At 37.4% G+C, this 26,489-nt stretch overlaps 1 protein-coding gene across 7 annotated transcripts in view; it reads left to right on the top strand.

Moving 5' to 3' along the window:
- The window catches only part of dmxl1 (Dmx-like 1), a 223,220-nt gene that overhangs the window by 150,432 nt on the left and 46,299 nt on the right, over nucleotides 1-26,489 (top strand). For all 7 annotated transcript variants that reach the window (XM_060837582.1, XM_060837607.1, XM_060837615.1 and 4 more), the window contains 8 exons: nucleotides 127-203; nucleotides 4,027-4,154; nucleotides 4,798-5,046; nucleotides 16,446-16,621; nucleotides 18,318-18,445; nucleotides 21,646-21,731; nucleotides 24,466-24,667; nucleotides 25,421-25,538. In XM_060837582.1, coding sequence (XP_060693565.1) covers nucleotides 127-203; nucleotides 4,027-4,154; nucleotides 4,798-5,046; nucleotides 16,446-16,621; nucleotides 18,318-18,445; nucleotides 21,646-21,731; nucleotides 24,466-24,667; nucleotides 25,421-25,538 — 1,164 coding nt within the window. The remainder of the gene's footprint in view (nucleotides 1-126; nucleotides 204-4,026; nucleotides 4,155-4,797; nucleotides 5,047-16,445; nucleotides 16,622-18,317; nucleotides 18,446-21,645; nucleotides 21,732-24,465; nucleotides 24,668-25,420; nucleotides 25,539-26,489) is intronic.

The raw sequence follows: 26,489 nt of genomic DNA on the forward strand, positions 1-26,489 counted from the left end.
TCTTGTGCTTTCAAACCAAATATTTGTATACTTAAAATAGAAGGTTGAATTTCTAGAATTATTAGTAGCAGTTAGAATCATAGTATAGCTTCAACTGGAGACTTGACGCTTATTTTTTTCTTTCAGATCTATGTAATGCACACTGTGGCAGCTTCTCTGTCTGCATGCCTGTACCAATGCCTTTGTAATGGCCATAGTTATGGGTAAGTAGAAATGGCGTATATTGAGGCAGAACCTTTTTTGATTATTTTGTCCCTTTTCCCTACTCATGTCAACATTCACCCTTAAAGCATGCTAATTTCATGAGTGCCAGGCAATGAGCAATATCTGGTACCAAACTTGGTTGAAGTTTATAAACAAGTAACAAAGAGGATTGAGGGCAGAACAGTGGACATGATCTATATGGTGTTGACAAGGTTCCTTATGGTAGACTGGCTAGTAAGGTTAGATCAGAATAGAGGGAGAGCTAACTATTTGGATACAGAACTGGCTTGAAGGCAGAAGACAGAGGTGATGAAGGGTTGCTTTTCAGACTGGAGGGCTGTGAGCAGTGGTGTGCAGCAATTAATCCATATTGGTGCTGGCCTTGCTACTTTTTGTCATTTAAATAAATGATTTGGATGTGAAATAGTGATATGGTTACTAAGTTTACAGATGGCACCATAATTAGAGGTGTAGTGAACAGTGAAGAAGATTACCTCTGAGTACAAGGGGATCTTGATCAGATGGGCCAATGGTCTGAGGAGTGGCAGATGGAGTTTAATTTAGATAAATGTGAGCAGTGAGGTGCTAAGTTTTGGAAAGACAAATCAGGGCAGAACTTATACACGTAAGGTCCAAGGGAATGTTCCTGAACAGAGATCTTGGAGTGCAAGTTCGTTACTCCTTGAAAGTGGAATCACTGGTAGATAGGATAATGTAGAAGGCATTTGGTATGATTTTCTTTATTAGTTCGTGCATTGAATATAGGAATTGGGAGATCATGTTACATTGGTTAGGCCACTGTGTGCAATTCTGGTCTCCCGGCTATAGGAAGGATGTTATGAAAGTTGAAAGGATTCAGAAAAAAAAAGACTGTCAAGGATATGACCAGGGTTGGAGGGTTTGAGCTACAGGGAGAGGCTGAATAGACTAGAGCTATTTTCCAGCGTGCAAGAGAGGCTGAGGGATAACCTTGTAGAGGTTTATAAGATCATGAGGGTCATGGATAGGATAAATAGACAAAGTATTTTCCTGGGTTGGGGAGCCAGACTAGAGGGCATCGGTTTAGGATGAAAGGGGAAAGATATAAAAGGGACCTAAGGGACAACTGTTTCCACACACAGTGATGAGCGTTTGGAATGAGCTGTCAGAGGAAGTGATTATATTACACCATTTAAAAGGCATGTATGTAATTAAAAATATTTTAGGTAGATGTGGGCCAAATGCTGGCAAATGGGACTTGATTAATTTAGAATATCTGGTCGGTATGGAAGAGTTGGCCCAAAAGGTCTGTTTCTGTGCTGTATATCTCTGAATCTAAGGTTATTTTGCAAGCAGTGATTCTTCAAGGAAGATGTGATTGTTGCGTAGAATCAGTGTAGATGCACACACATGCCCCCACTTTTTGATATAGTTTCTTAGTGAATCCTGGGTGATTTTTTTTCCTTTGCTTATCTGAAAGAAGGCTGAGGCTAAAGCATCCTGCAGTGACCTTGGCATGAAACTCTGGATATGTTTGACTTGTTTAAGTGCTGACTTGATTATAAACTAATTCTGATTAAGATAATCCACAATGAATATGATTTCTTTCAAACTTTGCACAAGAGTTCCCTTGAGCTCAGAGCACTCGGATGGTGCTAAGAAATCATTAAAATCTTTTCTTCATTTCATTTTTTAATTCTCTGACCTATTAATCCATATTGAAATTTGCTAGATATTCATTGCATACTGTCTGTTGCTGTTGGATATACATTCTCTGGTGTACTCATTGATTCTATTTGTACTTTGAGTGGTCCATTTGCTTAACCTATGCTCTCATCAATTTATTTTTCTTCATTTGGTGATCATATTCTTCCTGCTCACTCCCCTCCCCGTTTGCTCTCCCATTTGATTGTGCGCAATTGGTCTGCTCTTAGTGCTATATTTTTTCCTTCACTTTCAACCAAGTGCTTTCCCTTCCTCTTCTTTTTAACAACTGAACATTGCCTGCCACATCATGACTCGCCTATGTTAATTCACCAGTATTCTCAGCACCAATCATCTAGTTACTGCAACTTGTGTTTTAATGCTCTGTCAGATGGCTTTCTTTTCTTGCTCATCACTGTAATTAAAATCAATGCTCACTCAACTGTGCACTAAATGAATTATTTGAATATTGTCTGGGAACCAGAACTGCACATTAAAAGAAGGATATTGCCTGTATTGGAGTGTACTAGCTATAAGGAGATGTTGGACAAACCTTTGCTAGAGTGTCAGAGGCCTGAGGGGTGACCAGAAATATTGAAAATTGAGAGACATAGGTAGGGTGTATAGTTGGCGTCTTTTTCCCAGGGTGGAAATGTCAAATATTGGAGCCATAGGTTTATGGTGAGAGGGGAAATGTTTACAGGAGATGTGTGAGGCAAGTTTGTTTTTTCAACCGAGGTTGATGGGTGTCTGGACCACACTCTGAGGGGAGATGGCAGAAACCGTTACGTTAGCAAAGTTTAAGGTGCATTTAGACAGACACATGAACAGATAGGAAATTGTGGGATACAGTTCATGTGTTGGCAGATGGGATTGTTCTGGAATGGCACAATGATCAGCGCTGATAGGGTAGCCTGAGAGGCCATTCCTGTGCTGTTCTGTTTTGTGTTCTAATTAAAAATTGAAGTACCTAATTATGTATCTTCCACAACCCAGTTACTATGTTCTCCGTCTCTGTTTCACTGTCCCCTTTAAGTAATCATTTCCTTCACTGGACCTGTTACTTTTTGCCCCATAGTTTCTTGAACACACTTCTCACCAATTCTGTGTCTTTTCCTCCTCCTCTCCATTTCCCCCTCAAAAAAAAACTACAGTCATCTCCATCCCTGGCCGTGTTTCATTCTTTCCCTCCACCTTTTGCCCCTCTATTTCATGTGTGTACTTATCTGTTCAATTTACCATTCTCTCCTATTTTTCTTCACTATACTGTCACAACTTTTGCCCACCCTTCCCTAACCCTCACCCAAACTAAATTATATGCCTCTTGCTCTACGGCACTGTTTTGCACTCATGCTGCAATCATGGAGCTTCTGGACTTGTTTACAAGTCCACCAACCATTGTTCTTAATGTTTTTATCAACAAATTTAAGACAGCTTTGTGTAAATCTCGTTAATGCTTACCTACTTGTCAAATAAAATTGATATTAGAAATTAGAAATACCTCTCATCCTCTCTTCCATCCACCCCATTCCTACTCTCATGATTTCACTAGTCATTTTAATCTCTAAATACCTTTGTATCCCTCACTGCTTGACATGCTGTTTGTTTTCTTTTTTTCCTTCTTGACCTGAGGCTCTGTGGGTTGGTAGTCATTCTGAGGATCAGCTAATGCTTCAGTGAAAGAAAAGCAAAGCATGTATTAATGCAAACATTTCAGAACTAGTGGCCACTTCTAAACCTTGCAGTCAATTAAGTTCTTTTGAGGTATGGTCACTTTTGTAAATTTAGAAAACAGCTGTGAATTTGCACACCATAAGCTCCCATGAATTGAATTGTAGTAATGGTCAGATAACTGTTCTTATGTTAACTAAAGTATAAATATTGAGCAGATACCAGAGATAATTCCTACACACTTGTTAGAAATTTTGTCATATGGACTTGTATGTCTATTTAAGAGGACTTCCCTTCTGACAGCGCAACATATTGTCAGCACTACTCTGCAATGTCACCTTGGATTTTTGTAGTCTGATCCTTGGAGTGAACATTGAACCTAGAAATGTATGGCTTAGAAGCAACAGTGGTACCAGCTTAGCAATGGCTGAAACATGAAAGTAAACTCATATTAATTTTTTTTTCCAGTTCTTCATATGCAAACCAGTTCACTGGGATGGTATACCAGAGTTTTCTGTTTGCGCAGCAACGTTCAAACAGAGCAGCAAGTTTAGATGGTACAATAACTCCCAACACTTCCCCAGACCACTGGCCAGGTAATAGCTATATATACTTCTGTTCAGCAGATGTATTGTTGAATTTAAAATTGCTTGTTGTGTTTGACTTACTTTACCACAGAATAGACTGTTGCAAATTTGAAGTGGGTGGAAGAGTCCACACAGTTGACTTGCTACCATATGTATCCTACCCTTTCAAGCCAGTTGATCTTTGTTCTGGAAAAGTTTTTATTCTTCATGATTCATAGGCTACTGATCTCTTCAAATGAATAATTGTCATCTTATCTGCATGCTTTTTCTACATTTATTACTGTCTCTAGCATTAGTCATTCATGTTCCCTTTTAGGATGAGAGATAAGGAAAAAATACAAAGGAACACAGTATTTCCACAATATATTCCTTTTTAAAAGCTAAGTTTAGATACATCTTTGTCAAAGAAATTTGAAATACAGTAGTCCCCCCAGATCTGTGGGGAATACGTTCCAAGACCACAGATAGTAACAACCCCATTAATTTAAATGGGAAATCTATCTCCCTGGCAACCTGCTAGTTCCTAGTTCTGGAATGTTCCATGTCGTATTTTCAGGCTGCAGCAAACTGGGGATAACTGATACTGCGGAAAATGATTCCGCGGATCCGGCATTCGCCCTGTGCATTAATTTCTGAATATTTCAATTCACAGGTATAAAGGAACTAAATCATCTCTTGAATTCTGCTGGAGACGAGGATAAACCCAAACTGACAATCCTACTCTGTGAGGTATTGACAGCGGTTTACCTTAGTCTTTTTGTTCATGGCTTGGGAACGCACTCCAGCAATGAGCTATTCCGCCTTGTAGCTCATCCTCTCGATAGCAAAATGTGGGCTGCAGTTTTTGGGGGAGGTGCCCAGCAACCTCTGAAGGGTCAAATCCAACCTAAATCTGTAACAGGTTTGTTAATTTATTTTTCTCATCTGCGTTCTATGTGAATGTTCTTCATGTAAATTTCTAATCTCGTGTTTCAACAGCATATATGCCGATCAGTGTGGTTGCAATCTGGAAATAAATTGACAATATTTTGTAGATCAGTCAATATTTAAGAATATTTCTTCATTTCTTTCCAGCTGTAATGAGCAATTTCAGGCTGTTAACCTACCGTTTACCACCAGTGTTCCTGCAATTTATTTTTTCTGCTTGGACCTCCAAGGTCCAGACACAGCAGTAGCTTCCATACTTGGAAGTCAATGCTGTGAATAGCGTCAGTGTGCTGATTGCTGTATACAGAGCCTCAGGTGCTCTGCAGCTTTGAGAAAATGTCGGCCACCTCCACTGAAAATTAAAGAAGCAGTTCTATATTTTTAGCGTTTCTTGTGCTAATTTGTTTCTCAACATTTAGTTTGACTTCTTTGATTCTCACAAACCACATTTTCATCTCTGTAGTTAAGCTATGAAATAACGCTATATTCTAGTAAAAACTTGGAAGGTAAATAGTATTTTTCTTCCTGACATGTTCTTTACTGCTTTGTCTTTGTCATATTTGTGCTTAGAATTTCCTTAAATATAACTTTGTCCTTAACTGAGTCATCAAAAATGTGTGATTTTTCTCAGTTTGATAAGTGCATAAATGAAGAAATTATTTAGTGAAATTTTACTATGTAGTTTGCTTTTGCTATGTAAAGTAACAGCTGAGTGTTGCTTATATTCTCAAATGGTTTTACCTTAAGATTTTTTTTACATTCATACTTCTGTAATACAGCTTAATGAGAGATTTCTTAAATAATCTGATGAATTTTCTTCTATTAATTTGAGTGGCAATTCCGTCTTCAGCTTATTACTCCTAGATCAATTTAAAATCAACTTTTTGACAGCTTTTTTTTTGTTCTGTACTTCTCATACTGCTAAAGTTAATTGACGGAAGAGCTGAACAGATTTAATACTTTTTAAAAAAATAATGGTTCTGATCAGTCCACAATTGCTTGTGTAAGTTACATATTTTGTGCAGATGAATTAAAATTGCCATTAAATGTCTAACCAGAAATGTTAAATAAGGCCCATTATCCGATCAAAACGGGTGGAGGGAGTATTTTGTTTGTATAATCGAATGCTCGGATAATTGAAGTTTCTCTGTCTTGAGGAATAAATTAATAATTTCTCTCAATTTCTTGTGGTAATGGTATAGTTGAATATGAAGGAATGACAGTGAGGGGAGCATGTTTTAGCACTTCTGTGCATGTTAGGGTGCAGATTCATAGTCAATGCAGAGATTCGTTGCATTTTTGTGAACAGAAATCTGGCAGCAGATTCAAAGTGAGATTGGGAAAATAGGTGATAAAATTGTTTACTTATATTGTGTGATTACTTAGAAGTGGCGTCAAGAGTAAAATAAGATAAGCAGCAGTTTGTCCAGCATTTCGTGTCTCCTCCAGAGAATAGGAGCACAGGGGGAAGAAAAATCAAGGTAATACGTGTAAATAACGAAGCTTAGCAATCCAAGTTGCCATTCCTTAATCCTCAGGAAAGCAAAGTGGGACACTTCCAATTTGATCAAAGATGATGTGTGTAACTGGGCTGGAATCAACGAGGGATTTTTTTTTTAAAACATGGTCACGGTTATACTGTGAACCTTTAAGAATTCATTTGTAAGCTATTGGTAATTTTCCATAACCCAATTTTCGGAATCTATCTTATTGTATTCTTCTTTCCAGCATGTCCCACAGCATTCAATTTACTGGCTCAATCTTACAGCTTTATGCGTTTTATTTTTCCACAAATTCATTTGCAAAGGCATTACTGTGGTATCAAGGAGATAATTTTGAAATAAAAATGAAATGGAGAAACTCAGCAGGTAGTGCAGCATTCTTTGGTTCTGGAGAAGTCATATTACACTCAATACTAACTTTTTTTCTCCCTCCACGGATGCTCCCATACCTGCTGAGTTTCTCCACCACTTTGTTTTTATGTTTGATCACCAGCATCACAGTACTTGGCTTTTGAGGTAATTTTGCATGTCACTATATGTGTTCAGAGTCCCAAGAAACCCAGCCATTTTCCGCATGACCTGCTGTATCACTTTTTACTGGTTATAAACTGAAAATTATTTGCAATTTGAGGCCACCTACTTATAACTGCAAAATTCAAATCAATGAGTTTTTCCAAGTATTATTTTAAACTTCAGACATATCACTTTTTAAATTTAAAAGTGATCTTATTGCTAACCATGATGACTAAACTATTTAGATTTGACTTGATCTTTCAGGCATTGAATGAGGAAGTACAGTAACTTAAATTTTTTGAATGGTCGGTAGCAAGTGATATGAATATAATGCAAAATTGAAAAACTAATGTAACAGATGCCAATTTGAACCGTACTAACTTAGTGTTATGCTGTATATATTAGGTACAAAATTTCCTGATTGAGCTGTAAATTGTTTCTCAATATTTTACCATTTTTATGTTGTAGTAGTTAATCTTTTCAATGTAAATGTTATCACTCACCCAAGAACAGAGAGCATGCCCATAGTTAGTGACTATATTCATGGTGAAGCAATCCTTTTATGAAAAATAAGTTATGTTAAAATGCATACTTTAGGAATTTCAAGAAAGTCTATGGCTATTGTTATGGAAGTTTTGCATATAATGTTCCATAAAACCTGTAAACTATTGCCACACTTGGCCAAAAATTAATTTATTTCAGCAAAGCAAAGCATTGATATTTTCAAGCATTTCTACAGCATGTTATGCATTTCTTAAAGAAATAATTAAAATCAGGGTTATGTTCACAGATGTATACATGAATTTGATCATCAATTACTTAGTTAAAGGTAGTCTGGGTGAAAATCTGATATTTTATCCTGTATATGCTACTTCAAGGTCTAAAAACTAGCTTAAAACAAAATGTTTTTAGTATTCATGTAGTAAGGAAACCAAAGACTTCAAACGATTTACTCTAAGTTTCCAACCTTATCAAAACATGAATACTACTTAAAAAAATTTTAAATTTGCATGTTTGTATCCATATTCTCATTTTTTTTATTCGGCACTAACTCAGTACTTAGAAATGGTGATGTTCACAAATAAAAGCAATGAATGAGAGTGAGTTGCTCAGTATCCACTGTTCACAATCACATATATATGTTACTTTCATGTTTTTCCAACAGCAGATTGATACTTGTCTATTTTGACAGGAAGGTGGTTACCTGAGCATAGTCAACAGCAGATAGTAATGTACTCCGTGGATTGTGTGGGGTTTTCAAAAGCTCTTGCAGTCTTCAATCCTGCGCGTTCTGCAAGTGCAGCAGGCAAGACTACTAGGACTAGAATATTTGCTTTAGCCTTTACATATGAAGCCATTACAAAGTAATGATTGTTATCAAATTTTTGATTTATTACTGCTTTCGCAATGCATTGCTTTAAACAGTACGTGCGCATGATGGTTGAATTTCTAATGCTTTTTTATGTTTTATTTATTGTACGCTTCAACGAAGATGAGTTTTTAATTATCAACACTAAGTCTTTAGTTTGGAGCTTTAATAGAGCAGCCAGATTTTTTTCTTGTAAACTAAATTTGCTCCAAACGTTTGGGCAGAATTTTACCTAGGTGAACCGTTGAATGGTTTTCAACATCCGTTGGAATAGAATATTTCAAAATTTTTAACACAAAATAAGTTTTACAAAACAATCATATTTACGTTAGTGCAATGATTACTCTTGCTTTCAATTATAAAATCAACATGAAATGCGATGTTTCATTATGTAATAAAAAGACGATTACATTATTTAATTCTGTTGAGGGTTACAAATTTTTTTCAAATTTTCAATCCAACTGGAATATACCAAATGGATCTGTGGGAGGTTGTCTTGTAATAGTTATTTTTCTTCTATTTCTCCACACTATGTTGATGGCCAGCATTTATTGCCTAGCCTTTATGTTGCACTGAGCACAGATTAGATTCCTCCACAGGTATGGCAAGTTCCTTTCTCTGAAGATCATGAGCGAACCAATTAAGTCCTCAACAAAAGTGAACAGTTTTTGTGGATGTAATTGAATTTACTTCATACCTTACTAAAATTGACCTTGCGTTTACTAGTCCTATGCCATAACCATTATTTTATAATTCATAGAGCAGACTGAAATCAGTTTCACATCAGTTATGATTGCACCTAATCACAAGGCATATTTTTAAACTGTAAGTTCCTCAGTGCTTCACATTTTAAATGCTAGTATTTCATATTGCCCAATATTTTTCTCATAGCTTTTGCTGTTTTAAATATAAGCTTTCTGGCCTTTCTTGAAAACTGAATTGAAAATTAATGGCATAAATATTATAGAACATTTGCAACGTAGTCAGGAAAGTGAAAAAAGATTGATTGAAAGGAGAGACTTACTACCCCATTGAGTTAACTGTACCTATATATGCGCTATTAATAACTGAAGGAATTAAGCATGCTATACATAATAAAGCTTAATTGTACAAATACTTTGCTGCACCCAAAGAAATTATTTGATTTTTATTTCAGATAAATTGTGTGTAAGAGACTAAAGCAATATAAACTGCTATCAGAAAAGCCAATACATCTTGATTTGCAATTCTAATAGTTTAAAATAGTGTTAATTTGAGAAACAGCATATTTTATATAAATTTTACAAACATCAAAACATATTCCGTGATGCTCAGCTTACTAATGTAATTGGATTGTTCTATTGTGTTTTATTTGCACTTCAGTGATAAAGAAATAGGAGCATGCTGCAAATCATGAGGGACAGTGAGGAGGTGCCATTGTCTCATTCCAGTGGTTCCCAATACTTTCTTAATTTTGAGACAAAACTGTTGAAGTACACTGGTCATTTGGCTTCAGTATATTTAACTCCTAAATTCAAAACATTTTATCATGCAAATAATTGAATAATTCTTGATTTTATAATCTCAAATGTTGACGTCAAGGTTAAGAAGTGACCAGTTTTAATTGTATAGGATGAGTAATAGCAAACTTAAATGAAAGGTTTATGCCCTTTTTTCTTATTTCTGATTGACTCTTTAGCTAACATTATTAAATTCTGTGAATGTATATTTTATGATTTGGGTTTGTTACCTTGGCCTTGCACGGTATTCTGAAAGCTCAGATGGTAAACTTAATTTTCAATAGTCAGTCAGAAACCTTTTTAATTTCATTTGATGCGCTTAATTTGAAGTCCATGCATAAGTGTTCTTTATTTTGTTTTTTATGGAGGAGTTGGTGCATGCAATCTTCAATTTTTTTTGCAGTAAATCAGCTGAATCATTGCAGCATTTAAATTTAGATTGCTGTACAGATATTGAAACTGTATTTTAGCAGCATTTAAATTCCGGAATATGGCAGTCCATTGTCCTAATGAAATTTCAGTCAGAATTAAAAAATTGTTGTCTGGTATCTTATTTAGAAAGAATAGCTAGTTGTTCAATATTCTGAAAAGTTAGATGCTTCCATGAATATTTACAATGATGTTTTTGTAATATTATGTTTCTTATTCAATTGTGGGGTGTTGGTGCTGCTAGCTAAGCCAACATCTATTGTGCACTCCTGATTGTCCTGCAGTTGTTGAGTGGCTTCCTTGGCCATCTCAGAGGACAACTTAGAGACATCTGCATTGCTCAGGTCACATGGAGGTCAGACCAGATAAGAATTCCTTCTGTAGATGGTATCAGTGAAGACTTGGATTTTCAAAATAATCAACTCTGGTCATATTTGGCTTTAATTCTGCATTTTGATTGAACTCCAATTTTGCCATGTATGTTGTGGAACTTAAACATACATCCTCAGAACCTGGCCTATTGACATTACCTCTTTGCCACCACTAATAGAACTACCCTTGAACAGAGATGCTGGTTGAAATCTGAAATCTAGCCACAAACTGGTACAATCATTTAATGTTAGAATAAAAGCGGAATATTTTGGTGCTAGAATTCTGAAACAAACAATGCCTGAGAAACTCAGCAATTCTGGCAGCATCTGTGGAGAGAAACAGTTAATGTTGCGAATCCAATATGACTATTCAGAAAAGTTCGGAAGAAGACTCCTACCAGACTCAAAGTAACTCTCTCTATCCACAAATGCTGCCAGAACTGCTGAGTTTCTCCAATATTCTGTGTTAACCGTTTAATGTTGATATTTCAAGATGCTTGTTATCAATTTGCAGCTTAAGAATTGGGTTTTGGAGTGGGTCAATCACAATTGTACTGTATTCTTTCATAAACAGCACTCCTTTCTAATTTTTATGAAACATTTTATGCTTAATTTTCAGTCTGTATATAGTCAAAGATTTTTTAAAAATTCCTATATAGAATATTTCTTAGGAAATTATATAAATGGAAGACTAATGTCACTGTTTTTAAATATTGTGCTTTGATCTTGTACTGGACTCAAATCCAACTTGGAATAATGGGATCACAGTTTAGTTGTCAATGGAGTGTCAGAAGTATGGTGGGTTTGAAATTAGTTCAAAGTGAATGTCGTTATGATCCCAGTTCTTCGTAATCTTCGGCTACTGAGATTCCAGAGTGAAACCAGCTTGATAAATCATAGTCATGGAATTAGAATCCCTACAGTGTGAAAATGAGCCATTTGATCCATTGAGTCTGCACTGACCCTTAAAACAGTATCCTTCCCAGACCCAGCTCTCTCTTTCCCCCCCCCAAACACCCTATCCCTCTAACTCCACATTTTACAACGCCAACCCCATCTAGCCTGCCCTAACCTGCACATCTTTGGACTGAGGGAGGAAAACAGAGCACCAAGGAGCAACCCATAGAGACAGGGGAGAATGTGCAAACTCCACACAGTTACCCAAGTTGGAATTGAACGTAGGTCCCTGGCTCTGTGGCAGCAGTGCTAACCAGTGATGTTTGGAATTAGTTATTGTCAGGGCCAGTACTTGAGGGGCTAGTTAGTTCAATTGACGATGACTGATCTGCAATGCCAAGAATTACCAATAGTATGGGTTCAATTCCCACACCACCTGAGACTACCATGAAGGATTCTCCTTCTCAACTCTGCAATTGCCAGAGGTATGATGACCCTCAGGTTAAACTACTCCGCAAGTCATTTCTCTCTAATCAAAGAGCACCTCTATGGTCTGATAGGAGATGGCAACTACTTTACTGACTGAAACATTCACTAAAAGTTACTGATATTCTTTGACAAAGGAACACAAGTTTATTGCACAGAAAGAAAAACTGTCAAAAGGTGTGTGTGTGTGGCAGCTTGAAAAGAGCTTAACCCAAAATAAAGTTTTGACATTTTTCCCTACTAGGATCCTTTTGAAGGTACCCAATACCAGTCTCGTGTTGGTAATAATTTAACTTTTTTCTTAACTGACTCTCTTCAGTTTTTGACCTAGAGACTTATTTCCAGTTCTGATAATCTGCTGTCCTTTCCCCTTCTGACAGCCTGAAAGTTTCTATATGTTGGGAACTTCACAAACTAACTGAAGTTTGGGGAATTTCATACAACTATTAGATTGTCCTTCTGCCAGGATTCTTCTGAACTGAGCACAAACTAAGTGGCATTGGCCAATTTTTCTGTATTTCATAAAGTTTGACATTTTTAACACATCATTTAACTTTTCAGTTATCTGATCAAGGCATTTAACTTGACTTACGTGCTTTCTTGGAAGTCATATAGTTCACCATTCTAAATTACTTTCTGATCTCTGTTTTAAAAAAAAATTACTTTCACAAATCTGAAACCAGAAACCTATTTTACCTCTACCTGAAAATCCAATCTCCTAAAAGGTAATGATGCACATCATATACAATCTGTTGTTAAAACTCACACTGGAAATCAAACCTTGCTGTTCCCAGAGTCATCACAGAAGTTAAAACTGTTATCAAGTATGGGCAGTTCCCCATTTTGTGATTTTCAAAGGCAGATTGGCAAACAGCATTAGTTAGGTTCCTGTTCTGAATGAGAATCACTATATATTGCAAGTGATTTGACTCTAGCTACAGGCAAACAGTTATAAGTCATCAGCATATAATCCTGTTAATTAAACTGCAATTCCCTTATGAACTCCCCTTATATACACACACAAATACCCAAAGTAAAATAGGTTAGAGACAAGGGAAAACTAGAAATACAGATCAATGGTCTTTCTCCCAGTACAGTTGTTGTGATGACAATTCCTCTGCTGGCCAGCACATTACCTCAGTCATCTTTCTCTCTTTGCTTCCCCTGCCTGGGAAGAGACACAGTTTACAACAATTGTTGCCAGAAAGATTAACAGGTTTACAGCAAGGCTTCACTACCAGGTCAGAGAGACGACTACTAACTGGGAAAAATCTGACCCTCTCTCTAACTTGTTCTTGGGTAACTGAACAACCATCTCTCAGTTTGTAGGCAAAAATGTATGTGATTGATAACTGATCGCTAGTCCATAGATCAATCAATTTTTATTGCCAGCGCAAGCTGCATCAGTGTACAGCCTTGTTCCAAATCATCTGCAACTCTGCAATTACTACTTGTCTAAATAGTTCTTTTCTTATGTCAGGTTACTTGCATTTGCATTTCCAAACACTAGTTTATAAAACAACTCTGAAGTCCGTGTAGACCACATCCACAGCTTTGCCTTCATCAATTCTTTTCATTAACTAAATGGAGTTCTTGAAATAATAAAACATAATTTCCCATGCACACAACCATATCAACAATCTCTAATCAGTCCTTGCCTTTCCAAGTAGATATAAACCCTGTACCTCAGAATCCTTTCCAACAGCTTGCCCATCATGAATGTCAGCTCACTGGAATATAGTTTCCTGGCTTTTCCTGATCACCTTTCTTAAATAATGGCACTACTTTAGCCAACCTCCAGTCTATCAGCACTTTGTCTGTGGCTGTTAATGATATAAAGATCTCCAAAAGGGGCCTCTCAATCACTTTGCTAGCTTCCCAAAAAGTTCTAGGGTGCACCTGATCAGGTCTCGGGGATTTATCTTTATTCTTTCATCATTCATGGGATGAGAGCATCACTGGCCATGCACAGCATTTGTTTCCCATCCCTAATTACCCAGAGGACAGTTGAGAATCAACCACATTGCTGTGGGTCTGGAATCGCATATAGGCCAGACCAGGTAAGAATGGCAGCTTCCTTCCCTAAAAGACATAAGTGAACCAGATGGGGTTTTTCAGCAATCGACAATGGATTTATGATCATTGTTAGACTCTTAATTCCTGATTTTGTTTTATTGAATCAAGATTCCACCATCTGTCTTGACAAGGTTTGAACCCAGATCCCCAAAACATTATCAGGGTCTCTGGATTAATAGTCCAGTGATAATACCAGTTTCTACGGTGAATACTGACCGTAGATACTAAATTACTAATTTAGTATCTCTCCTGCGGTTCCACACATAGTTATGAGTTGCATTCACCATTTTTCTTAAATAATACCTGCCTTCAAAGAAATTTTGATTTTTAAGGAAGGAAATTTCAAGTTTCTCTTGATGTATATTTTTTGCCACATCCTTCACGTTTTTCTTTACTTAAGAGATAGAAGCAATAGCAAAGTTGCCTGATCCAGAGCTGAAGCTTGAACCTTCTTATTTCCACATATCTGAGACTGAAATAGTTGAGGTTAGTGAGTAAATACTTGAACTGCCTAGTATTTCTACATTATAGCTAATAAAATTAACTATCCAAAAACAATTACTATAAACACCTGCAACTAATATTGTGAATGCAAACAAATAGTCTGCATCAATATGCTGGGATGGAAATGGTCAAGAGCATCAAGTTCCTGGGAGTAATGATCACCAACAGTCTGTCCTGGTCCACTCATTGCGACAGTCAAAAAGTACAACAATGTCCCTCCTTCCTCAAGAGGTCATGGAAGTCAGCATGTCCACAAGGACTGTTTCCAAGTTTTATGGTTATACGATGGAAGGCATCCTATTTGATTGCATGACAGCATGGTATGGTAACTGCTGTTCCCAAGACTCCTTTACAGTGAGTTATGAACTCAGCCCAGTCCATCATGCAAATCAGCTTTCCATCCATTGACTCCACCTGTACTTCGTGCTGACTCAGGAAAACAACCAACATAATGGAAGACCCTTTCCACCTCGTCCACCTCGGTTATACACTCTTTCACCCAGTTCCGTTGGGAAGAATATGTAAACGTTTGAATGCATGTATGGACAAATGCAAGAACAGCTTCTTCCCTGCTGTTATCAGACTTGTGAACAGGTAACGCAAATGTTAATGTTGATCTCTCTCTGTGCTGTCTTTGTGGCTGCATTCTGCATTTTATTTTGTTATCCTGATGCACTTTGTATGGTATGATCTGTCTATACAGCATGCAAAACAACACTTTTCACTATCTCAGTACATGTGACAACAATGAATCATGCTCCAACCATACATACAATGTAAAACCTAACCTATTTGTAATTTCTGTACGTTTTAAGTGCATTACTCTTGCTCTTGTCAATAGTGTTTGAGGTACCAAATGGACATGTGGAAATGGAAATGTGTTCTCAGTTAAAGGCATAGGTTGGCTATTTATACACAGACGATTTCTTTATGCATTGCTGTTATGCTAACGTTTAGACAGAGTACAATTTACTGTGGGATACTTGTATGTCATTTTTATATTTGATTACAGCATGTCAGCATTGCCAGCTAGGGTAGCCATTATTACCTGCTGCTAAATCATCTTGAGAAAATGGTGGTGAAACACCTTGAATGGCTGCTCTCCACTGTCGATACACACTCAATGCTGTAAGGAAAGGAGCTCTCAGACTTTGACCCAAAGGTGATGTCATTCCAAGTCAAGATGGTGTGTTTCATTGAGGGGAGCTTGCAGCTGGTTCCCATCATTGACTTTCCTTATCTTTCAAAATAATAGAGGTTGAGAGTTTGGGATGTACCAGTTTAAAAAAAAATCAGCTTTTACTTTTTAAAAAGACTTGAACTAAGTTTCCTATTTCCTGACTAACCTGTTACAAGAAATGAAATATTCTTGGCAAAGCAGTTGTCACACCGATTTTTAAGTTCCATTTTATCTTTCTTTACGTATCCATACTACAGAATGATTGTACTCTGTTCCAAATATATGTACGGAAATAATTAACTGAAGTTACAGGATTGCATTGCCTTGTATATTTTCATTTAAAACAGGCTTATTTATTCAAAATGCCAAAGCAGCTATGCTAACATTCACTGCTAATATTAGAATTGAAGTGCTGTTTGTTCTTTCATTTTTTAAGTAGAAGAAAAAGTAAAATTGTATTACTATGATTTTTAAGATTCATTAAGCATATACCCACAACAAATCAGTGAACAAATGGCTAATTACTCCCTCTCTATTTCTTTTACAGAAGGTGGTACTCCTGATGAGCATCACAACTCTTACAAGGGCACAGGCTCAAAAGCAACAAACAGAGAAGCACCTTCATACAGTACGTCTCTTCCAGTTGTCAGTCAGGTCACTCCAGTCTATAAAGAGAAGTTCATCCCTCCTGAACTCAGCATCTGGGATTACTTTATAGCAAAGGTACTTTTTCCACATGTTGGAACAAAATTAATTCCAATTGTTAATAGGAAACCATGGAAGAGCACATGGAAAGTTAATACTTGTTTGTGTTGCGTGATGTATTTGCAAACTTGCCTTCCAAATCCGATAGGTTAACATCAAGAAACTGACAGTATCAACAGTGGAAAAATTCAATTTTTGATGAATGTACATTATTGATATTGGGAATCTATCTATTTTATGTAGTCATTGAATTTTTTAATTTACTTATGGGATGTGGATGTTGCTGGTTGGGCCAGCATTTATTGCCCATCCTAATTCATCATGAACTGAATGGCTTGATAGGTTGTTTCAGAAAGCAGCTAATGAACAAATACATGGCTATGGTGCTGAAGTTGCATGTAAATCAAGACCTGGTAAGGATAACCTGTTTTCTTCCTTGAAGGGCATTAGTGAACCAGATGAGATTTTACAATGAAAAATCACCATTAAACTAGCTGTCTGTTCTACATTTTTATATTGATTTCAAATTTTGCTATTTACCATTGCGAAATTCAGGCCCACGTTCCCTGAATATTAACCTGGGAATCTGAATTGTCAATCCAGCGACTATATCACTGTGAAACTATTTTCCCCACATTAGGTATTGCTGAAGTAATTTAAAACTATTTTTCACATTGCTCTTTGTACTAGTCACTTTGTTTTTGTAAGCTTGCTGGCTGACATGGGTCTCTTTATTCTATCTAATACTCAAATAATAAAGCTTCAAAGACATCTATAGGAGTCTTTCACCTAATTGTTTCTGCTAACTTTGCATCCAAACTAATCTAATTATCGTTAGACCGACCTGATACATGCTCAGGATTTAGTGGATATTTGGAAATGGAATGATGAACAAAGGAATAATAGATTTAGACTGGAAAGCAGCATCTAATTTCCATAACACAGGATCTCCGCTTGCCCTCTTTGACCTTAAATAAGGTCAAGACGGGTAGTGAGCAGTCAATCCATTCTCAGAAGGCAGGTTGATTATTTAAATATTTTAGAGATGGAAAACCCTCATTTTAACAGTGATTCATTTTTCAAACCATAGTCGGATGTTCCTATCCTCCCAAACCCTGCATTTGAAGGTGCTGAATTTTTGACCTGTGCCACTGCTTTTGAGCTTAAAAGAGGTGGTTTTGTTTCTAGGCCAAATAAACTCTGTAGTAAACTCTACTGCCAACTAAAAAAAGTTACTTTATAGGATATGGGGCTGCTAGATAGGCCTACATTTATGTCTCATCCCTTATTGCCCTGACACCAAAAAGCCATGTGCTGCAGGTTGTAAAACCTGACGGCCATAGGTAACTTAAAGAATAAAGACCGATGTTGAATTAGAAATCCATGTTCTAATGTTTCCTTTTATAACTTAATGCCACCCCTACTCCTGGCACAAAAAAGGACTGCAGTAATTACATCAAGGCACAGTGTGTGTACTTTCGATATTTATTTCAGATCTCCAGCAACTGTGATATTATGCCTTTTGTTCCTCCTAATCATCTGCTGTTTATAAATAAAAAGCATAATAAATTGACTTCACAGTTCATCAAGAAGAAATGCTTGCTGAAAATTGAGACTTGTTGACGAGAAATCATATTAATAGTTTAATAGTATGTAGAGTTAAAATTCTTATCAATAGTTGATGGATGTCATAAACACATGTTCCTTTCTCCAGCCCTTCATTCCTGTCGTACAGAGCAAATTTGAGTATGATTCAGAAGAAAGTCAGGACAGTGATGATGAGGAAGATGTTTTTGCTTCAGGCACACAGCTTCAGGAGCATTCAAATCCTAACTCATTCAGGTAAGAGTTTGGTTTGTATTAACTACTTAAAGTGACATTTATGCTTTAATTTTCACCCACCATTCTCTCCTTATCTGGATGAAAGCAGCTTCACAGCAGTTCAACTGTATCTAAGGCATTCTGGATCAGTGGTGCTGGAAGAGCACAGCAGTTCAGGCAGCATCCATTTCGCTGCTCGTTGGATGCTGCCTGAACTGCTGTGCTCTTCTAGCACCACTGATCCAGAATCTGGTTTCCAGCATCTGCAGTCATTGTTTTTACCTTGTATCTAAGGCATAGCATTCCACTTGATTGGCACCCTATTGATCACTTTAACCTTTCATTCTCATGAGTATACAACATATACCATCCACAATGTGCCTTCCATAAACTTGCCAAGGCTCCCCAAGAAATCCCTGCTTCTTTGTCTTCTGAATGGACCTCTTAACATTTTTAAATTTAATATTGATCTCTGTGCGCCTTCTCTGCAGCCATATCAATGTAAAACTCATTCTGATCTATTACTCTTGCGCACTTTCTATGGAATGACCTGCTTGTAATGCATGCAAAACAAAATTTTTCACTGTACTTAGGTGCATGTGACAATAATAAATCAAATCCTTTTAATAGCTCCTTCTAGAACCTTATCTCTTGAAGAGCAGGTACGTTGCCATTTCCAAATGAGGCACCAACCTGACTTGGAACTATATTGCCATTCCTTCACTGTCACAAGCTCAAAATCAGTACTGTCAATGTGGTTGCATCAAGTGGAGTGCAGATTAAAAATGGTGATTCAGCATCACATTCTCATTTTCTGTTAAGGATAGACAGCCAATGCTGCCCTATCCAGCAAACATGCACATCACACAAACAAATGCACAATTCCCAGCTATGTTCTATTTTCTACCTCACCCAATTTTGTCTCCTTCCTATCACTGGCCCTTGGATTATGTGACCTCAACTTGTTCTAATAAGCCACCAACAAGACATTAACCAGGAGCTGGAATGCTGGTGGTGGTGGGGGGAATGTAATAAATATGGACAGCAAAGATCCAAGTGTGGAACTCAATATTGAGACCTAGAAGTTGTTTATTGTCTAAGTCAAAAATGAGGTGTACCCCTCCTTGATTTGAACTTCTTTGGAACACTGTAACTCTAGCATAGCAAACAGCTGGAAGGTCAGGACCATTTTTCTTGCATCATTTATCTCTCTCTCACTCACTCACACACACTCACACTCTCTCTCTCTCTCTCCCTCTCTCTCTCTCTCCCCTCTCTCTCTCTCTCTCTCTCTCTCTCCTCTCTCTCTCTCTCTCTCTCTCTCTCTCTCTCTCTCTCTCTCTCTCTCTCTCTCTCCTCTCCTCTCTCTCTCTCTCTCTCCCCTCACTCTCTCTCTCTCTCTCCCCTCACTCTCTCTCTCTCTCTCTCTCTCTCTCTCTCTCTCTCTCTCTCTCTCTCTCTCTCTCTCTCTCTCTCTCTCTCTCTCTCTCTCTCTCCTCTCCCCTCACTCTCTCTCTCTCCTCCCTCGCACGCGCACACACACAACGTTTTACACTTTTATCTCAATTAACTGCTTCACCACCAATCTTTCTTCCTTTGTCATTTACTCCAGCCACTCTCGCAGTCTGTTCCACTTGTTTCTCCTACTTCCTGTCGACAGCACAGAAACCACCATTTCCGAGGTCGTTTCAGCTCTGAAGAACAGTCAGATTAGAATTGCAAAATAAACTGTCTCACTCCATAGCTGCTGGTAAACCTACTGTGTTTCTCTCGCACTGTTTGTTTCTGTTATGAGGAAAGAGTGAATAGGTTGGGTTTATACTTAATGGAGCTTAGAAGAATGAGAAGATACCTTATTGAAATATAGAAGATTCTGAAGGGGCTTGACAGGATAGCCTCAAAGATTATTTTCTCCAGATCAGCCATGATATTGAATGGTGGAGCAGCTCGATATGCTGAATGGCCTACTTCCCCTCCCGTACCTTGAGTAAGGTCTTCAGGGTTTTGAACCAACATTTCTGGTTTGGGACTATCACTAACTGTTTACTCTTGAGAATCTGCTTTGTCTAAATTCTCCCTTCTCAGATGCAATGCAGTAATTTTCATCAATCGTTTACATAGAGTTACCCATAATGAAGAAAGCTGGGGAGTAGGGGGGTGTGGAAGAGAGGAGGGAGGAGGTCTTAGTGATATCCAAGCACTTGCGAAAACTAAGTCTCAATGTCTGCAGACCTTAAATGCATATTGTTCTAGCTTGCTAAGTCGTAAACATTCCCACTGTAGACAAAATCTATTTGTGCTTCCAAAATCTCTCTCTCCAACTATTTTACAAAAACAAATCATGGTTGGAGAAATATTTGATCTAATAATTAACTTGAGACATGCAGAACTTGTATGTCACTAACTCAAACGATACTGACTGATATTAAAAATGTACAAATTGAACAGCTTATGTCAGGCATTATTGAGGAGGTGTGATCGTAAGATAGCACTATTATTCATGATGCATAGAAAACTGCTGAATTGGTTGAAAATGGTTTTGACATAGGAAGCTTCCCTGAGGAACTACAGGACTTTGATAACTACTTTCTGATGACTGCAACTTCTCACGTTAGATTTTCTTTAGTTTGACACAATCTGGTGATAAATACATACTCAGCGCCATCGGTTTGGGTCAGCTTATTATGCTTATTGTATTATTGTGAAATTGGGTCCACAGTGTAGGAATGCCAATTATATGTTGTCAGCCCTGGTGACAAGCTGCCACAATAGCTGTACGAACAGACTGGTTTAAGATAAAGCTTTGTGTTTCCGATTTTATTGAAGTGATAAAATAAAGGGGTCATACTCCCTACTTTTTTTTCACAATATGTGACTTAAAAGTGTTTGTTGCTGTACTGAGGAGCAAAAGTGTGTTTTTTTTTCACATAAATATTAGCATTGCTCACAGAATATGCAAAATTACTTCAATGGATGTAATGTAATTGTGTGTGAAAAATTAAAGCTACGTGACAATGTTACAAATAAAATTAGTTCAGATTGTTGCCAGATTTGCTTCAAGGTTGCGTTTGCAACTGGAAGAGTAAAATCTAAAGATAAATTCCTCCAAGCTTATTAACTGGTGTGTCATATCACGCATTGTCATATCGCAGTTAGCAAAAGAAAATTTGTGGTGAATCGAGTGCAGTGGCTTTGTAACAATCTTGTTTCCTGTTGTTTAGCTGGTCCTTGATGCGATATGCTATGGTACAGTTGGTGCTTCATAATTTGAAGAAGTTTTATCCAATGGCAGGGCTGGATCTATCAGGTAATTAATTACATTCCTTATGTAATTTTCTTTCCACATTTTGTTTACTCAGATTATGACACTCAAAATTCTTATTTAAGGGAGAATTGAGTAAACAGAGATGAGAAATTTCAGCCTTTATAATTTTTTTCAAACTACCATGTGCTACCATCACTGTTTTCATTGTGGCTGAAGCCAGGAGGAGTGACTTTTAAAGTTTGCAAAAACCTTGTCGTTAAAGGGGCTGAGAATAGGCTTTGCTGCTGTCACATCCTGTAAGACCATAAGACATAGACCAAATGGCCCACTTCTACTTCGATCATATCTGTTTTCCCTCGCATTCGTTAAGATCATGGCCACTTTTCAGCCTTATCCCCTTATCTTAATGATTAAAACTTATCCAATCTCAACAGGCATCTGTGGTCAAGAATTCCATGAATTTGCTGCCTTCATAGTAGGGAAGTCCTCTTCATAATGGTCTTAAATGGGGATGTCCTTACTCTGAGATTATGCCCTCTGGGCTTAGACACAAGTAGATGCAGAGAAGCTTTTCTCCACTTGTAGAGTGTCTAAACCCAGAGGGCATAATCTCAGACTAAGGACATCCCCATTTAAGACCAATATGAAGAGGACTTCTCCCCTCTGAGGGCAGTAAGTTCATGGAATTCTTGACCACAGATGCCTGTTGAGATTGGCATCTGTGGTCTGACCAGTGCTTTGTAGACCTTTGGGACGCCCTCCCTTTTTATAATCCATTCGATTGAGAAAACGTATACTGATATTGATCATTTGGTGGAGTGGCTCTGCAGGTTTCTCAGAAGGAGGAGCAGCAAAGCCCAGTTCTAAATGTGGTTCGGTAGGTTATGGTAGTACAGTTGTGGGCAAAGGGATCTCTGAGTGGAGATTTTCTTGGCAGGAGGAACTGCCTGTGTGTGGTGTAGAAGGGATTTAGGACGAAATATTGAATGAGTTGGGTGCAGAAAGGGTTAGGATTTGAATGGGGTGGGTTGGGAAGAGATGCTTCTCTTTCATGGGATCAGAAGGGTTGATTACAATTGAAGTACAAGGAAAGGCTTCAATGATTCTTCTATCACCAGAGAATATTTGGAGAGTTTGGCTGAAACTTTGAATATGTGAAATAATGATACTTTTGTGAAGTACTTTAAAACCACAGATTTTTATGCTATGTAAACCATATTTATATGTTGATAATACACAAACTCTAATTGTATATCAAAAATTATCTTACTGCTGTATTGCCACTGAGGTGGTAATTTCACACCTGCTGTTTTGTCTGTTGACAATATCTCAAAAACTGAAACACATTTTAATGAAATTTTGTATAGGGATAGCTCTTCCTTGAACGCATTCTAATTAGTTTTCATTAAAGATGTATATTCAGGGATGGGTTAAAAGGAAGATAATAATAATGTCACAGTTTGTGTTATTGCAGGACAGAAGGAGGCCACTAGTTTGATCGAGTCTGTGTCAACTGTTTCCAGAACAATTCAATCAGTCCCATTGTCTCATTCTATTCTCATAGCCCTGCACATTTATTTTTCTGCAAATAAATTTTACGAAAGGTTGTGAATTCATAGAATCCCTACAGTGTGGAAACAAGCCCTTCAGCCCAGTAAGTCCACAGCCACCTAGATCCATTCCCCTACCCTATTACTCTACATTTATTCCTGACTAATACATTAACCTGTACATCCATGACCACTGTGGGCAATTTAGCATGGCCAAATCACCAAACCTGCACATTTTGGATTGAGAGGAAACTGGAGTACCTGCAGGAAACCCATGCAGACATGGGGAGAATGTGCAAACTCCATACAGTCGCTTGAGACTGGAATCAAACCCGTGTCCCTGGTGTTGTGAGACAGCAGTAATAACTTCTGAGCCACAGTGCGACCCAATTGTTTAAACTGTATGGAGGAAGTTGTCACAGTTGTGAAAATGTGAGCAGACTTTTTGGAAGAGCTGGTAATGTACAGATTGGTCTGAAGCTGTGCCAATGAGATGGAAGGTCTGAATAAAGTAATCTTGTTCAGCTTTGTAATTAGACAGCATCAGACAATTAAGGGCAGCCTTAAGGAAGAACTATGCAAACACAGACAAAAAAAATGCAATCACTACTGAGTGCTGCCTTCACTTATTTTGTTTTTTGCTGAACTCTCTGGTCATTTTTCAGAAGTATTTTTTGTTTATATTCTTTTACAGGATGCAGGCATTGCTAATACAGCCTATTTATTGGAAAGTAGTTTGCAAAGCACTGCTGTCATCCTGTGCTTTACATGTCCATAATCCAGCAAAGCCATGTTCAGTTATTGAGTTGATTTTCATCTTATATTGAATACTGAAATATTGAGGTCACTGTCATTGTAAGTAAATGTATTGGTTTACAATCTTGATTGTGATGGAAGGTAAAGAGAGAACTCGCTTCAAATCTAGTAATTCCACTTACTTGAAGTGGCCTGGAAGCATTTGCATTCGGTGCACATCATGAAGTGTCAGCGTTGTGTGATTCCTTGTCACAGTATTTGACCACTAATTTTCAAATGTTTTTGGCTTGGACCATTTTCATCCTTAAACCTAGTGGGAAAGAAGTGGAAGATTTCCATGAGATAAAACATTCAGGCAGTGACTTTCCAACCAATTCAATTTTAGCTACTTTTTTCTTCCACTTTGCTAAGTTCTAATAAAGCAAATTTATTATTTCACCAGTGTTTTTGCATTTTTTCTTCGCTTACAGAGCTCCCAGTTTGTTCTCCTTCCTGCCATGCAATTTTAAAAACTCTTCAGCGCTGGGAACAAGTGTTACTTCGGCGTCTTGAGTTATTTGGTGGCCCTCCTAAAGATTTCATCTCAATGCATGCCAGTGAAGGCACAATGTCTTCAGGTCCTGCTCTCCTCATTCATAAAGCATTGCTGGAGCCTACCAATACACCATTCAAGTAAGAGCATTAAGCCAAAAGTATTAGATCATTTAAATTATCCTAGGGTAGACTAGAATAAATGTAATGTACAAAGTCAAAGAGGGAAAAAACTTTATTCAGGAACATTTTGTAGATCTGGGTAATTATGTTTGTTAAGGAAAGATATGCTGGTTGACTGTCGGTGAAAGGGTATACTGAACAAATGAATAATTAGGCATCAGCAATTAGAACATGGGTAGGATCTGTATAAAACTCAAAAGGTATTGAAGAATCAATGATGCACTGTCAGAAGGCTTTCTGATTAATTGGTTCTGACAAATAAAAGATGAAATCAGTAAGCTGTGATGGGAAAGACCTTGATGTTGAAAAGAGGGAATATTAGAAATACTGACCATGACATTGGAGTTCTCTTGAGGCCTTCAAGTTGTGCCAGGGAGTGGAAAGTTAATTATTTAATGCAATTGTCTAATAATCTTTGCTGTAGAATATTCAACTTAATGTGTGTTGTGGCTAAACTTATAGAATCTCTAATTCAAGATGAAATGTTTACATGTAATTAAGGATAGTCAATGCAGCTTTGTCAAAGACAAGTTACATTTGGCAACTTTAGTGATAAAGTAACTGGTTGAGACAGACATTGTCATTTATAGTTTTGTTTGGGAATTTTGAGTGAAAAAGGTTAAGTGCAATTTTTGTTTTATTACGTAATTGTGTGAAAACATCTATTAAAATTCAAAGTCTTACACCATTGAAATTGCTTTTTCTTGACAGGTCAAAACATCACACCGCTCTTCCTGTTAAAAGACTTTGGCAATATCTTGTGAAACAGGAAGAAATACAAGAGATTTTCATTCGAAATATTTTCACAAAACAGAGATGTCACAATGAGGTATGTAGGATTGAAACTACAGTTTTTGAATTTAATTCATCATGTTCAACTATATGCTGTTACTATTAACGTTTTCTTTCCATGTAACCTCTGCAAATTGTGAATGGTTGAATAGTATGTTAAAATAAAGTTGCATCTTTTCTGCAGAAACATGCAGTTTGGTAAGTTTTATATGTAGTTGTAAAAAAAAATCTGAACTTCATATGTAAAGTGAATGTGACTGTTTGATTGTGACATTAAGGTACTTTAGCAAAACTGGAGTCTTTAGGAGACAGTAAACATCCCCACTGGCCTGAGCCATACCTAACCCGATGGAAGATGGTTTGGTTGTTGGTCTATCATCTCTGCCACAGAGTGTATTTGTTCAGAGACGTGTGATACCTATCCTAGAGCAGGTGGCTCGTGAGCCCATGCCTCTTGACCCAAAGGCAGGAACAGTACTGCACCACAAGAGCCCACTCTGGCTCTGAGGTAGTGCACCACCCCCAGTCATTTGTAGCTGCTTTATCAGTGACCTCACCATAAGATGAGAAATCAAGGTGTTTGCTCATGGTTAAGCAGTCATGTGTCAGTGTTATCCTTTCAAAGATATTGAAGGAGTATTGTCAGGAATTAACCAACTCTATAATGATTTAAATTAGATGAATTCTACTAATTAAGCATTGCCAGTATTGTGAAATGCTTGCAATTAATTGAAATTAATGATGCATCAAAACAAGTCTAAAGAAAATAGTTTACATGCAAATGTTTCAGGGAACATGTGAAGTTCTCATTACCTATGTTGAAGTTAAGCTGTTGCAAAGCAAGTTGGTGTCTTTATTCGTGTTTATGTATCTGTGCCTCTGTATTGGTTTTGTTTTTATTTGCTTGTATAATTCTAATACTAGAGGAGAAAGTGAGGTCTGCAGATGCTGGAGATCAGAGCTGAAAATGTGTTGCTGGAAAAGTGCA

This window comes from Hemiscyllium ocellatum, chromosome 2 (genome assembly GCF_020745735.1).
Source record: "Hemiscyllium ocellatum isolate sHemOce1 chromosome 2, sHemOce1.pat.X.cur, whole genome shotgun sequence".
Classification (NCBI taxonomy): Eukaryota; Metazoa; Chordata; class Chondrichthyes; order Orectolobiformes; family Hemiscylliidae; genus Hemiscyllium; species Hemiscyllium ocellatum.